We start from the raw sequence: 15,900 nt of genomic DNA, 5'->3' as shown, positions 1-15,900 counted from the left end.
CTGTTCCAATACACGGTAGACATGTGGCTTTGATGAAGAGATGTTCAAGCAAAGTTTATTGGGTAAAAGGTATTCCTTAGGACCAAGAGCTTACATCAAGTTGAACCGTCACGAAATCGCAACGAATAACCATAGTAGAAATACCGATCGTTTTCGTTTGTACAAGCCTTGGTATCGCCTACAAATGACGTGCAAAATTGTCATTTTGTGTGTTGTATCTAACAAAAGATATGCCAGGATGAGCACAAAGTATCTCCAATGTGCCGTGGCACCCTTAATCATGAGTACTTCTGAAACCTTTAGCTTCTAGCCACAATATTGGGTTTGAGAGGCAAATGAAATGAATGTTTGAAAAGAACATCGTTACAATGGATGTGAGGCAAGTATGACGTCACAAGAGTACAAGTCTCGCTGAAAAACGTGATAAGCTGTAACGTTATGTATGTAGGGTGTGATGGACTTGATGTTAGACTTGAAAATGTATAAGATAATAGTTCTCACACTATTTGACACTATTTCAGTAGTATTTGCGTTCCATTGCCGCCCTTCTCTTCCCGCTGGTGTGTTTGTATATCAGCTAGGATACAGTGATACTATTTGGATCAGAAAGTGAAAAGGTTGACCTTTGACCCCTCGTGGACGCGATGGCGGCAACGTGACCGGTGGGTGTGTTCGGATTCTATTCCACGGAAATATCTTCAATTTTGGACCAAATTATCCGATTTTCCCGCACTCACACGAAGACTCTTTGATCTCAAATGCTTCCGGCACAAACATAGATCGTAAAAGATGGAGGATTGTGAATCCATTTTGAAATTTATGGCGGAAGACTTGCAGGCGAAGAAAGTGCGGCTGATTGACCTGAATCCGTACATCGTGTGTCGTCTGTGTGGAGGTTGGTATTGTGTTCTTTTTCGGACGATAGTCTCACATTTATTTACTTCTGTACGCTCTATATCACTGTCATTAACTCTCGGTAGTAGCCGTATTGTGAGCGCAAATTATTAACGTGTTTCAGGTCGTTTCGTTTTGATGTTGACTAATCATGTTTTCACAATGGCATCTGGGCGTGTGTTATAATCTTCAAGCAGATGTTGGGGTGAAAGATTATAACGTTTTCTGACTATGGAGCTTCTCTGGACGGTTGTCAGTAAACGGTACGATCTTCAACCCGACATCTGCTCAGAGATTTATAGGGTGTGATCATAGTTTCCCGCGGTTCTGGAGTCAATGGTCGGAAAAAAAACAAAGGCGGATAAAGGTGGAAGAAATTATGTAATGTATCATGTAAACCAACGAACATGTAGCAAAATGTCATTCATTCCCGCTTTGATTTTATTTCTTCCTTTTGTAAGTTGCCATGGTACTAATCTTTTACATTATCACAAGTTCAATATCAATCTCTGACTGAAGTAAGATAATGTTGCTTTGTGTTTGTGGTATGTAAACGCAACCCACACATACATCTGCTTGGAGATAAATAGTCTGTGTTTTTTTTTAATGCATTATTGATTTTAAAGTGACACAACCATCGTCCAGTGCCTGTGTACCTTATGTCACAGCTGTCTGCACATAGGTATATCATAAAAGATATCATGTTAAGCTACAATTCAATATGAAACATACTGTGATTTTCATACCTATCTAGGTTATCTAATTGATGCCACCACCATCACTGAGTGCCTGCATCCCTTCTGTCACAGCTGTCTCCTCAAACACCTGGACTTCAGCAACAGGTAAGACCATCTAGTAGTAGTACTTTCTTTGCCCTGCTTTCTAAATGGTTACTGCAGTATAGTATATCAAAGAACATGTCAAATCTAAACCTAGGCTGACATTTGCTTTTGTTGTGGTTTTGTTTTGTTTTGTGGTAAGAGGGAAAGGGAGGTTTTTGCAGTGTTTCAAATTCGTGGTCGGAACAGTTCTGTAGTAATACATTGGCAACGCATTGTCGTGTCATGAATTTTTGGAGGAGAGGGCACCAGAAATCTATGAAAATAAACCATCACAAAGACCTCAATATTTACAGTTTTCAATACAGTAAATACTGTATTCTATTTTGCAGAATTGATAAATGAATGACTTGTTTTGTTTGTCCACAGGTGTCCTACTTGTAATGTCATTATCCATGAAACAAACCCCCTGTACAACATCCGACCAGACAGGACTCTACAGGACATCATATACAAGGTACAGGTCACTAGAAAGGAATATACAGAGAGATTCATGTGATTAGGATTTAAAAAAATGTTTACAACCAAAATATAGCCTACAACATCATGTGTACAGTAGTTCACAAGGCGCATGTTTGATTATTACACGGATGGGGAACCACAGAAAATCTGGTACTAGTTTTCTCCACCCTTCCTGTTTTTCCGTTCTTCTTAATGTTTCAATTAATGTCATGCCGGTCCATTATCTGATATCATCCTCCCATCTTTTGTACGAATATGGACTGTTATTTTGCTTAACTTTAATTTGTGATAAGATACCTTTCAGATTACCAAGATGACATTTAAACCCTCCTTATTCAACTTCTTGCAGCTTCTGCCAGACCTTGAGGAGGATGAGAAGAAGAGAGAGAAGACTTTCTACGAGGCGAGAGGGATAGAATACCCACTCCGGCCTCCTACACCGCCACCTCCCCCTCCTAAGCCAATCAGAAAACCCCTCGCCCAAAAGTCCACCAATCAGGAGCCATCATATGAGGACTCACAGGTAGCTACAGGACCCTCAGGATAATCTCATTGCAGAGCTCGAAATACTGGGTGCATGTGCACCCAGTGCACCCAATTTTGGAGCTGTGCACCTAATTTTTTACTTTGGGTGCACTGGTGCACCCAAATATTTTCGTACGGTTTTATGTGTAAAGGTATCACTGCACACTAGTAGACAGCATATTCTTGACATCTAAGTGTAAGAAAATTAAAAAAATTTTGTTGTAGTACTTGATGTTAGAATTTGAGTTCATTTCGAATTTGGAAAGCTTCAAAACTGTGTGCCGAGATCGCGTGCCAAACGCGCATGAAGAGGAACAGTAAGGTTTTTCATTAGGTTTTGCTTACAATAGTTACATTCTATTTTATGTGGTGCACCCAAAAATTTTTTGGTGCACCCAATTTTTTAGGTTGGGTGCACTAGTGCACCTATTCCCAAAACTGAATTTCGAGCCCTGCATTGAAACTTCAGAGCAGTTTAAGCTTTAATGCTATACGGATACTCAGTAAAGAACATCCAATTTAAGCTGGTCTGATGCTTGCCTCTAATGCACGTCTTTTTTTGCATATTCCCCAAACAGGTGTCTCTTTTGTTGGAGTTCTCCGGTACAAATCCGGATGTGGCCTCACAGATTAAACCTCTGAAGAAGAAATATGTGCGGGTCTCGAACCAGGCTACTGTGGGCCACGTGCAGAAGTTCCTCCTGAAAAAACTGGAGTTGGATTCAGACACTTTCCAGGTACATTTCTTTACCCATATAGCATTTTTAAGGGAGTAATTCTGCCAGAGTTCAACTATGTCCACGATTAACCTTTTTGTGCATGTTGCAATACCAAAGAATGCTGTTAGTAGTCCACTGTGTTCTGCTGCTGCAGTAGTCTGGACAGCCTGCAACTGCAATCAGTCCTTCTTCAACTCTCTCCCCAAGAATGCTGCTAGGTAGTCCAAAATCATTATTTTGATAGGTCAAAACCTAACCATTCATACCTTGCTTTTTACTCACAAAGGACCAAAATCATGGAAACAAAAGCATGACATTCTTGGGAAATGTAAAAAGAAACACCCTGATGTTTGTTTTTGTTTACCAACAGGTTGATGTGCTGTGCAATGACGAGGTGATCGACCGAGGTTTGACGCTCCAAACGGTGGAGGAGATTCTAGCTCAGAAGGTGGATGGGCTGATCGTGCTGCACTACAGGGTGGGGAAGTACTCCCCTGTCTCTGGGGACCACACCAGGGACTTCTGAACCTTATTATGTTGAGAGATTCATACCTGGGATAATTGTTGAAGGTTTGTACCAGGAACAGTTGTCTGACATGAAGCTAGCTTACTGCAAGTCTAGGGAACTCTGAACCTCTTTGTGTAGGAGGATCTGTACAAATCTGTACCTGGAACTCTGTTTTTGAGGTTCAGGGACTTCTGAATTTCATCATCTTGAACGAATCATATCAGGAACTGTTACATTTGTATCTATTAACCTGAAGCAAGCTCTGCCTTTCCAGGATACGATCTAAGAACTTCTGAACTGTTTGGGCTCAGCCACAAGCAAGCTAGTTAAATTGCTGGCTTAAAAGAATTCAATGGTCTTCAAGAATCCTGCTATTTGGGAGGATTTGTGAGAATTTGCACCTTGAACTGTTTTTTACAAAATCACAACAACAACAACTGTTATTGAACCAGAAGCAATTTGGGTCACCAGTTAACTGGTATACTATCTTTTGGAAGTATGCACTAGAACCTGGAAGGACTGAGTAATTGTGATAGTTTAGGAACAAAAGTAGCAGGACGTTACCCAAAGGAACATTGCAGGTCTACACATGTGTATGAAGGGCTATACGTGTGCATGTAGCTCTACACTTGTACATGTAGGTCCCAGATGGATGCATATATTTTGTACTGATATCTCTGAATGGAAGTGAGAGAGCACTTGACAAATAGAGGAGTAACAAAGGGGATATATGCAAAATCCTCAGGGTTGGAGAAGAGCCTTGTACATAGCCTTATGCACTGGAGTCCTTGCGGAGGAGCTGCTTGCATTGCTGTTGTAGCTGAGAAATATATCATCTATCACTGCTCTTAGACCTCACCAGTTTGATTTCTTGGGTCTCGGACTCGCCAGATTTTTTTTCTGATTTGAAAAAAAGAAAGATCATGCACTATTCTGGGAAGATATCTTCTCCAAAAGTCCTTGTCCTCCCAGCCATAAAAGTTTTATTGAAATATCTTTAGTTGTAAGCTATTTGTAAAATTTGGTTCCATACATTTATTTATGCATTCGTTTCTTGCAAAATGAAAGCATGGAGTATGACACAGAGACACAGACTTCGCTGTTTTTATTTTTATTTCGCCCGCTTGTTCTATTTGATTTCCTTTAAAATTCTGAGAAGGAAGAAATGAAATTGGTGTGGCCTCATCTACATGTAATATACTGCATTTGCACAAAGAGCAACAAGGACAAGGCTTGGACATGTGTTATACTGTAACAAAGGCGTGCAAAGCAAAATGCAAGTCAAAGTTCACTTGCAATTGTGATAAGGTGTGTTTTAGTTGTGACAAATACACAAACATATGTATATATTCGTTTTGCTGCAATGTTTTTTTTTTCTTTGTGAAATTTTGACATCTCAATGTGTTCTACATATCCCAAAGCAAGTTGCAAAATGCAACAAAATTGACAAACATATATAAGGGCACGATATCAAGTCCCTACCTATAGAACAGTGTTTTTTGGGAAATTTGTCATCAAGAGTACATAAAAGTCAAGTAATTGTTGTAAATGTTTTTGTTTTGTATATCTTAATTTGATGATGCAATGTGGTAACCACCCCAAGCTTTAAGCAGATACCACATTGAAATTTTAACAATAAGAGTACAATGCTATTGTATTTTTATGAAAAAGAAAGAGCACATATGGCATATAATAAGGTGAATGCACTATGACTGAAATAAATGCATAGGCAGCAGTACATGTAACATATGCATTTAATGAATAAATGCATTTTCCTGTACAAAATGATAGAAAGTAAGAGAAAGATAGTAAGGACTCTCACACCAAATGCTAAAGTTTATATTGGTTTATATTTTGTATAGGACGTGTGGAGCCAAAGTGTAACAAGTAACAACTATTATTCCAAACACAATTTCTGAAAATGTGCATGACCTTCATTGCTTGCAACCATGTTTGTTTTGTGTGAATAAACAATGCACATCACATGGACACTACCTACAAATTGATTCTAGTATGAAAGTTAATCTATGTCGGTATGTAACATATTGTATTGACAATAAAAGCTGTAGGTTTTCTAGCAGTCAACTAATGCAGTGTGTGTGTTGAGTATCCAGTTTATTTTATCAGTAGTAGGCAGATACTACTTTTCTTATAGTGACCAGTTGGCAATGCACTTATCGAATCACAAAAAATGTTCACCAACAGCAAGGAAATTATGTTCAAAGTAAGGAAAATCTTCAGACAAAAATACAATCTTTGTAATGAGATCAACATGTGAAAAGTTGATATACATCTAGACTACATGATATTGCTAATTTAGTCTTGAACAAAAAACAAGACTGTAGAGCCATATCTATGTTTGTTTCTCTTTCGGTTCTTCACTACTCTCTTGCAACATGGTCTTCAACAAGATGAACCATTTTATCTTATAAAGTTGCAGGATTGGTGACCACATCTGTGGACTCTACACTATCTTTTGGCGGCTGCTTTTCTGATTGGTCAGCTAAACTTTTGTTTCCATGGACTTCATCCATCTTATTTTCTAAACATACAGGATCATTTTCCTGACTGGTGATCACATCTGTGGACTCTACACTATCTTTTGGTAGCTTGTCTGACTGGCCAGCTAAACTTTCATCCATTTTGTTTTCTGAAGTAACAGGACTGTTCTCCTGATTGGTGGTCACATCTGTGGACTCTTTTGATAGCTGCTGATCTGATTGGTCAGCTGAATTTCCATCTCCATGGGAACTGAGGTTTTCCTCATCTGATTGGCTGGATTCAGATGAACCAGAAGAAGATGAAGTGTCTGTATCTGATTCGTCCTCAGAGCTGGAATCTGAGCTTTCCTCTACAGGGGTGTCTTCCTCTGTGTGCATTGAAGGGAAAATGAGAAACTGTATTACCAAGATACCAATACAAACAAAACTAGTCAGCATATAAAGGTCCAAACACTAAGAACATATAAACCTTACAACTATGAAATACAAAGTTAATTATGACTACAACTATGAAAGATACAAATGGCTTTCCTACCTCCAACCAGTTTGTACTTGTGTATTTGTTCTGCCAGCACCACCAGGATGGTTGGAAACTCCACCACAACTTTGCCTCTCAGGTTCTCCTTCAGAGTCATGTCTGCTTGCAGCTCCTCATACCTGGTGGAAAACCTCTCAATCTTTAGGCCACAAAAAGTAAAGAGCATTCATTGCCACTAATGCAGATGTATTGAGAACAGCACTTTCTAGAAAGTCGAGAGGGAAACAGTCATCCCAGCAGTCTTGCTCCATCAACAGTTACCATGCATCATCATCATCATCATCATCTTGCATACCCCCATATAACCCCGTGAGGGGCAAAGTAGGGGTTGGGGACGTCCCAGGCTAAGGCAGGCAGGTCTCCAGCCTGGCACGGTAAGACTCAACTGTGGAAGCCGTCACAACCGTGCCAGGCAGAGTATTCCACTGTGAAATGGTGCGCGGAAAAAATGAATGCTTGTATGAATCTGTCCTAGCATTAAGTGTTTCAAATTTGACATGGTGACTCCCCCGGGTGCGCCCCTGAGCTGGCTTCAGTAGACTGACTGTGTTTATATTGATATGATTATTGACTAGTTTGTAGAAAAAGGTGAGGCAGGCATGCATACCTGATAGAGTTGGCTCTTCTCTCCTCCACCTTCATCAGCAGATGCATGTTGGATATCTCTCTGCTGCAGTAGGCCTTCAGTCTGTAGTTTGAAAAAAATCACAATGAAAAAGTTTCCAGAAATGATTTATTGTATTTTGGAAGCACACATGTGCCTTCTGTCTAAAAATCAGATTACAAAGCTCTATTCCAAACATCAGCCATTTTTGGGAGTTGTTATAGAGTCAGTAACACTCACAACTTATATATGTACATTTATACATTACACTACACTACATTTTTGTTAGTCCTGTAAAAAAACCCATAGAAGACTACTCTCCAAGCAGAGGAGTGGGTCCGATCCGGCAGGTTTTTGACGTGTTTTTAGGCGTTTTTGTCGGGCTTTCTACTTTGTCATGGTATCTTTCTATCTTTAGAAAGATACCATGACATAGTAGAAAGCCCGACAAAAACGCCTAAAAACACGTCAAAAACCTGCCGGACCCACTCCTCTGCTTGGAGAGTAATAGAAGACTACACACCACATCTATGATAAAATTACCTGTGTCTTATAACTGCATTAGCCTTCTCTGGATCCACATATTTCTGAAGAGCAGTTTTCAACACCGTGTCTTCTGGCACCCTGTATGTATAGGAGGGGTATGTTAAGACCTTATGTACATATACAACCATTTCTCTATTGTATTGTAAATAATGTGCAATGACCCTATGATTTAAGTCTTTATGGAAAATAATGAACGACTGGATGTATTGAGTAAAGATAAAGGCCTGTGATGGGCTTTTTCAAGAAAAGATTGTATGTAAAACTTTACCACTTGTCAGAGTAGAAGGCCTCTGCCTGGGGGAAACTCCACTCCACTCTCCAGTTCATCATCTGGAGCCTGCAAACCACATCAGGAAAAGATAAAAAATAAGAGAGAATTCTAACATGTCCTGTTCTCTACTGATGCCATTGATCATCTTCATGATCACAAGAGCCAGCCCTTTATAATAGCCAATAGCTATTTAGTCACCCTTTCACAACCAAAACAATGAAAGAGAATAAGTAATAAAGATAATAGGCAAAAGGATGGTTCCACTCTGTACTTACTTCCTGTTAAACTGCGTTGTGTTCTGCCTCCTTCTAGTAAAACCTGTGGGCAGCAGTTTTAGGGTGGCCCCAGACAGACGGGCCTTGGTCCGCAACAGGTTCATCTGAAACATGGATAATCAATCATTTACTCCATCAATTAAACAATCGACTGATCAATTAAGCTACATGTATAATAGTTCTAACAAATGCAACATAATGATTCAATACTGCTCCACTAAGATCACTAAAAATGATTGCTGCGTTACAACCTACAACTCAGACCTCTAAGATAATGTTTCTATCCAGTCGATTTTTTGGGAAAAGCACTCTTTGCTAACTTTCTGTTGACTTACGAATTTGTTGTTTGTCCTTTTGTGTGCCTGTACATCCCTGTTGGCATTGTCCACTTTTCTGTCCACCTCCTCCAGAAATCTGTAATCTGAAACAGATCCGTTGTTATCAGTTTAACACTTTTTGATCTTAGACAGACAGAGCTCTTGGATGTTGTAATCAATTGATTGGCTCTGTCATTTTTTTATACAATACTTGCCTGTAATGCAAGGACTCAGGAAGGCCTGTAATGCAAGGATTTTTTTGTCTGATTGCGGCTGCAGAATGTTCTGACCACTGCAGTAGCAGAATACAGTGGACTACTTACTGTACAGTTTTAATATACCAAATTGCATGTTATCTATATTTTCTTCTGTGAATATTTTCTTCTTGCATCTCAAACCTTCAAGCCCTAGTAGCAAATCTTGACCTTGCAGCTATTGTCTATAGAAAAGGGAATTATAATTAACAAGTGCACTGTCAGTCACTCACCACTGAGAAGGTGTCTCTCTGTAAACTCCTTGACAGGCACATATGCTGTCTTGTCTCTCACCCCATCACAGTCATGGTCAGCCTTATGTTTCTTCACACAGGGCAAACTGCAATATAGATTTGATCTTGATTGTGTGATAGATGTGAACACAGTACATTTTCCTATATAATATCACATGTATGTAAACAGCCAGTAATGCATCCAAAGATAATAGTGCCATTTTTGTACGAACACATTTTTTGAGGCACATATTAGTATCTAGCCTCTACCAGGCTCCGCGGGATGGCTGGAAAAATAGTAGAAATTGGCCGTAATAGAGTGAATAGTGTGCCAAGGGAGTTAGCTACGGAGAGAGGACAGGATGGCAGACTGTCCTCTCTCCGTAGCTAACTCCCTTGGCACACTATTCACTCTATTACGGCCAATTTCTACTATTTTTCCAGCCATCCCGCGGAGCCTGGTAGAGGCTAATTAGTATCATACTTATTAGCAATAGATTACCTTTCTAAATGCATACAGGATGATAAGCCACTGTCTAATTAGCTATCAACATTCGGGCATGAAACAGAATCAAAACTCTATTAAATGCAAAATCAGCAGGTTAATGTTGAATACCGGTATACTACAGTAACTACTACTGTACTGTACTACTAGTATTATTAAGGTTTGAGCAAGGAGGTTCTGTATAATCTCCTTGGTCTGAGGGAAGACTGTTCTCACCTGCAGCTAAGACGTTCACACCTAGGACACCTGTACTTGGGCGTGGCCTCATCGCAACTCTCACACTTCCTGGGAAAGACAATGGGAGCACAAAAGTTATGGGCTGTTCAAGAACAAAGTCAACAATCAGTGATGCCCCCTCAAAGGCAAGCGCCCTCTGCTGAGAACATACAGAAACAGTAATGTATGCAGAAACACACACACACGCACTCACTCTCGCACACACACTTGCGCGCATAGACAGAAACACACGTGCACACACATACACGGATAAACATACAGAGAAGCCAAAAACAGCACTCCATCGGAACGAGGACATTATATATTCTATGTAATGTCCTTGCTTGGAATGAAGCACATTATTAAAGCAAGGCCATGGATATGATATATATTTTTTTCCGGAAGCGACTCAACCAGTTCCCCTTCCTCACACAGATATTAGAGACTCCCCCGGCCCCGAATAGTTTTCAACATGAACAGTCAAAAGTTGGACACACCAGGCCGTTTCTGTCTTTAAAAGGCGCTAAAACGTACTGAATGTTTACCTGTTTTGTACGGAAGTCATCTTCCACGTGCGTTCACTCTCTGCACACGTGGGTCGAAGGTGAATGGAATAATACATTTCACAGTGGCTGATGTTATTACCATTTTCCCAATTGATAATCCCTTTCAAGAGTAGATATCAATTTGATTGATCTATGAATCTAAAGATTATAAACAGTATTATGATAGACTATTGATCTATGCATATAAGATAAGATAAGATATGATAACGACAGTTTTATCCCCTCCAGTAGCAATGGTATAAACCTGCAGCGCCGCCTAGCGAAATATATAACGTCACACTAACTGTACAGTGCCCTTCGTGAGAATTGACCGGTCGACCAAGTTCAGCAATGTAATGCAACTAGGGACTCCAGTTTGTATCAAACTGACAACTGGAGAAACTAAGTGGTTTCCTAAGGCTTGAGTCTCAAACCCTGGACAGAGAAGACCTGACACAGGTAAGTTAACGTTATAATATAACGTTACCCGTCAGCTGAGCTGATGATCTGTCCAAAAGTTTTCCTTTAAAAGTTTGAGTTTGAACTTTCACATCTATGGCTTAGCAACGACTTCCACAACTTCAGATCCTGATCCATTTATCCAACGATTTCATCAAAATAAGATTGAGAAACTGGTGTGAAGACGTGTTGATATGAAAGGAAAGTTTATCCACCCACTAAATCTGCCCTCACGGTCATTGACCCCTTCTCCCTCCAAATCTGAAGTCAAATAAATGATTAACAGTTCGTAAACATGGAAAAGTGAACCTTTTCCCGACTCGTGATTCTTTCTCCATCCCAGTATAACGTTACTACTAGTAGTTTAATAGTCACTGAGTCATCATTGCTCTATAATTACCATTTCCTGTGGCTAGATTGTCCATTTTAACTGATCCACTGATTTTATTCATTGACAATATTACTTTTTCAGTTGATATCATCCAGTTTACCAAGATGGCGTCTGATAAAAAAGTTTACCAATTCATTGCGCAAGAGGTCTCCATGTTTTCTGGGAAGATCCGACCCTACCTACGATATAAGAACATCCCCTATGAGACAGTCACACCTTCAGTCCAGGTAAGTCAACGTTTTGTTCCAAAAAGGGTAATCAAAGTACTCTCCAAGCAGAGGTTGAATGGGCAGATCGTCACCGTTTTATCATATGCCGTCATTTTTTGTCGCTAGCCCATTCCAACATGGGCTAGCGACAAAAAATGACGGCATATGATAAAACGGTGACGATCTGCCCATTCAACCTCTGCTTGGAGAGTAAATCAAAGAACCTCGTTTTCGAACACAGCACTATTCTAATCAATCAGAATGAAAAGCAAAAGATGGTGAATAATTTGCTTGAATCATTCAAGGAAACTTTTTTCTTTGAGTTTGATTATCCATCCAAAAGGTCTGAATTGAATGTAAGTTTAACAGCATGCTTGATACTGGGGTTTGAATGTCCGTCCTCTGGTTGTATGGAATTTGAGTCATATGGCAGGTTGCCTATAACCATTAGGTCAATTCATATTGGTCACTTACAATATTGTGTAACAGTTACTGTTGATTGGCAGGTACGGCAGGAGATCCTGATCCCCAGGGTGGGGTGGGGCGTGATTCCCGTCATCATCACCCCCGGGGACAGGGTGGTCCAGGACACAACCGCCATCATTGAATACCTGGAGCAGGAGCACCCCCATCCCGCAGTGGTACCTCCCACCCCCAGACAGAACCTGGTGTCTCTACTGTTGGAACTGTTTGCAGATGAGTGGTTGATGATTCCTGCCATGCACTACAGGTGGGCATGCCCTATTATATAAAGCTTGTTGGAGTTGTCTTGTACACAACCACCAGGTTCCTCTCCTTTAATACCTATCTCCAATTGTGTTTGTATCTGTAAACTTAAGTTTTGCAAGACACTCGGTGAATTATTATATAACAGTGGAACACTGCTAAGCATTGCTGGCTCTCCTGAATTTACCATAAAGTGTTGCTGGCCCTCCTACATTTACCCTCAAGCTTTCCCAGAATCTCCCCATGCAGACCCTTCAATAACACTTTAAATTCTAAAGTGCTGTTTAGTTTTGTTAATGTTAATATTTCCCCATTGCAGGTGGAACAAACTTGAGCACAAGAAGTATATAGATGTGCAGGCTGGCAGAACCATCAAGGAACACTATTCGCCACTTGAACAAATGGAAAACCTGGATGCCATTAAGGCTTACAGATTCTATAAGGTGAACTTAAGATTCAATCCTGTTCCATTGTGAAATAAGATTGAGATGTTTTGCTTTGTGATGATAAGCTGAATGTGTTATGCCAAAGTGCAGTTATACTGGCTATACAGATACATGTATTCTTTGGAAAAGAGGTGGAGAAAAGTAGCTTTTGCATTTGCTGGAAAATTTTATCTGTTCAACGTTGAGAGAATGGTGACTCTTTAAATCCACTATGTTTCTTCAATATGAACATGCAGTAAAACTGTTGTTTTTGTTTTTATTATACATAAAGCTTACAAAGCTTAATTCTCTATCTAGAACTCCATTCGCTACATGGGTGTCAACAAGGACACCACAGCAGAAGTTGAGAAGACGTTCCAGGAGTTTCTAGAAGATTTCCAGCAGCACCTGAACAGTTATCCCTACCTGCTGGGGTACCAGCCGTGTGTGGCAGACTTCGCCTTCTGTGGGCCACTGTACGCACACCTGTATAGGGACCCTGTCCCAGGTCAGTAGTGCTGACAATCCTGTATTCTCTACCTAAATGACATACAGGTGAGGTATGTTGATACACCTGTACAGGGGCCCTGTTCAAGGTGAGGAGTGTTGACACACCTGTACAGGGACTCTGTCCCAGGTGAGGAGTGTTGACACACCTGTACAAATTCACTGACCATGCCTTCCCCCTTGCCCACTGCCAGGTTACCTGATGAAGTGCCAGGCCCCCCTCGTGGCCAGCTATGTGGAGAGAATGAACGGCGCAGTGTTAAGCCCCAGTCACGATGTCGTGGACGGCAAGGCTGTGAAGAAATCTGTACCTCTGGATAAACAGGTACATGTACCAACATATTGCTTCCGAAGAAATAGTTTCTGTTGCTGCATTCAAAAGTGTCATATTTCTAGATACGGATATGTCAATCGACTCAATGAAGGTTGGACATCCAGGTATTAAGGTAACAGTTACTGAACCAATAGAATAGATTTTGACATCTATTTAGTTGCTTGAATAACTGTTGTCTTATGTGTGTTATACATCTGTTGATTCATATATTTCATATCTTTGCAGTTTCTGTACATGTATGTTCTGCCAGAGGGCATTGTGTGAAGGGGCCAATTCTGCCATCTCTCATCCCTTACTTCTCTATAACAGGGTTTCTTGCCAGGAGATGAGATCCCAGCAACCCTGGAGCCCATACTACGCCGGATGTTTGCGGAACAGGTGCCTGTACTGCTGGACATGGTGAAGAAAGTCACTCAGTACATGAAGGTATGAAACTGTGATGTAACCTCTTATCAGTTGGTACATCACGAACATACTATATTCTTTACGTAGAGTCTTTTTTTTGCGAGTGCCCACAAATGCACACTCTAGAGAAGTTCACACTGCACAAATCTCCATTTTTTTGGCTTGGATATGTTCAAGTTGGACTGCCGTATATTAATCCTGAGTTTCAAGTCAATTCATCGATCTGAAGTTACATAAATCAAACTTTACAATTTCGCTTTCATCTTTTTAGCAAATGGCCAACCACTTGCGTCTTTTTAGGAAATGTCCAGTATATTGATCAAAATGTGTTCAAGGAGGTGTCCTGTGAATGTATGCATAGTTTCTGTGCTGTACAAGCTTTTTTCAAATTGCTTTACAGCGCAGCCATGTCTGAATATCAAGGTTCTCCATCTTGACTTTACCTCATCAAAATATGCAAATGCAAAATAGACAAAGATTTGAGATGTGTGCAACACGAAATTCTCCCGAGTGGGCATTGGTGGGCATTCCCTAAAAACAGTCCCTTTTCTTTATGTGTTAAAAAAACATAAGGCCACTCCATAGTTTGGTTTAACTTTATTACCTTCATTCTTTTCAGTCACTGATGAAAGAGAGCATACAGATTCTATCTGAAACATCTGACAGTTTACAATACTTATCCAGTTACTTGAGTAATATTTGTATTGTGTATAAGGCCATGCCAATTTAATTTATGTCTTTTAATTGTAAGATTTCAAAAGAAATGCTTAACTGGAAAATCAAAAGAGTGTCTGAGGGCAAGTCCAGGAAGGGAATACAGTCAGATACAAGTTTTTCTCCCTGCCATCTCTGATTATCTTGTCATGCAATCTAACACTTATTATCATCTAACTTTTATACAAACAGGACAATCCAAAAGTCGATGTTCTCCCACGTGTGATTGGTTTCCACGATTTCCGCCTCGGTGACGTCGCCAGTCGCCGCGGTGTCTACACCTACCCCATCTGGATGCTGCAGCGAATCACAGCCTACTACAATAGTCTGTTGCCAGGGCAACAGGAGATGATTGACAGGTTCTTGGACAGGTATCCAGGAGGACACCAGCTGGTGAAGGCAGACCTGTCAGGCTGTAGGGTGGAGAGGGTGGATGTCAGGGTCAAAAGGGCTGAGTCTGCGAAAGCAAAACTCTGATCTCAGACTAAAATGAGCGGAGAGAGAATTGCAGATTTTTTCATACAAAATACGATGTCATCGACAGGTTTAATATATATATATATACCAGCAAGCTCTAATAAGAGCAAAGTTTAGATGCAATCTAAGATCATAAAAAGTGTCAGATCTGATAAGATTATATTGATGGTTTGCTGGAATAATAAGTGGCCAACAATGGAATATGATCAATGATGTTGCAGCAATTGTAAATTTCATAGGTAGAAATCTATCTGAAAATACATGCAATATGTACAGCAATTTAACCAGTGCAATGGATTAGATTTCATAGTGTGCATGCTGCTTTGAAAAGATGTGCTTAAGTGATTTTAAGATTTAAGGTAAAGATGAAAGTCACCATCAAAGATGAGTTAGACTTTTTTAAAACCATATTTAGATAAAAAGTCTATGACGTCATCATCTAAATGGCTAATTAATGTTTGTCTTCTTAATTAGCAGGCTCTATGAGTAGGTTTTTTTCTG

The 15,900-nt window shown here is 40.2% G+C and overlaps 3 protein-coding genes across 3 annotated transcripts; 2 read left to right on the top strand and 1 right to left on the bottom strand.

The window, feature by feature from the left end:
• Window positions 1–616: 616 nt before the first annotated feature.
• Window positions 617–6,032, top strand: LOC136441371 (polycomb group RING finger protein 6-like). The gene is made up of 6 exons (XM_066437626.1): window positions 617–895; window positions 1,649–1,736; window positions 2,103–2,190; window positions 2,545–2,718; window positions 3,299–3,457; window positions 3,810–6,032. Exons 1-6 carry the CDS (start codon window positions 790–792, stop codon window positions 3,963–3,965), a joined length of 771 nt encoding a protein of 256 aa, XP_066293723.1. The 5' UTR covers window positions 617–789; the 3' UTR covers window positions 3,966–6,032.
• LOC136441369 (box C/D snoRNA protein 1-like) lies at window positions 5,779–10,838 on the bottom strand. Its single transcript, XM_066437624.1, has 10 exons — window positions 10,753–10,838; window positions 10,208–10,276; window positions 9,487–9,593; window positions 9,018–9,103; window positions 8,683–8,786; window positions 8,405–8,473; window positions 8,134–8,214; window positions 7,594–7,674; window positions 6,984–7,105; window positions 5,779–6,816 (listed from the first exon to the last, which is right to left on the bottom strand). The coding sequence occupies exons 1-10, from the start codon at window positions 10,827–10,829 to the stop codon at window positions 6,374–6,376; spliced, it is 1,239 nt and encodes a 412-aa protein (XP_066293721.1). The 5' UTR covers window positions 10,830–10,838; the 3' UTR covers window positions 5,779–6,373.
• Window positions 10,839–11,036: 198 nt separating this feature from the next.
• Window positions 11,037–15,856, top strand: LOC136441370 (uncharacterized). The gene is made up of 8 exons (XM_066437625.1): window positions 11,037–11,211; window positions 11,684–11,829; window positions 12,318–12,541; window positions 12,857–12,980; window positions 13,281–13,470; window positions 13,664–13,794; window positions 14,113–14,229; window positions 15,115–15,856. Exons 2-8 carry the CDS (start codon window positions 11,707–11,709, stop codon window positions 15,397–15,399), a joined length of 1,194 nt encoding a protein of 397 aa, XP_066293722.1. The 5' UTR covers window positions 11,037–11,211; window positions 11,684–11,706; the 3' UTR covers window positions 15,400–15,856.
• Window positions 15,857–15,900: the final 44 nt, after the last annotated feature.

Source organism: Branchiostoma lanceolatum, chromosome 9, assembly GCF_035083965.1.
Source record: "Branchiostoma lanceolatum isolate klBraLanc5 chromosome 9, klBraLanc5.hap2, whole genome shotgun sequence".
Classification (NCBI taxonomy): domain Eukaryota; kingdom Metazoa; phylum Chordata; class Leptocardii; order Amphioxiformes; family Branchiostomatidae; genus Branchiostoma; species Branchiostoma lanceolatum.
The sequence above is the reverse complement of the archived record's forward strand: the minus strand, read 5'-3'. Positions and strand labels throughout refer to the sequence as shown.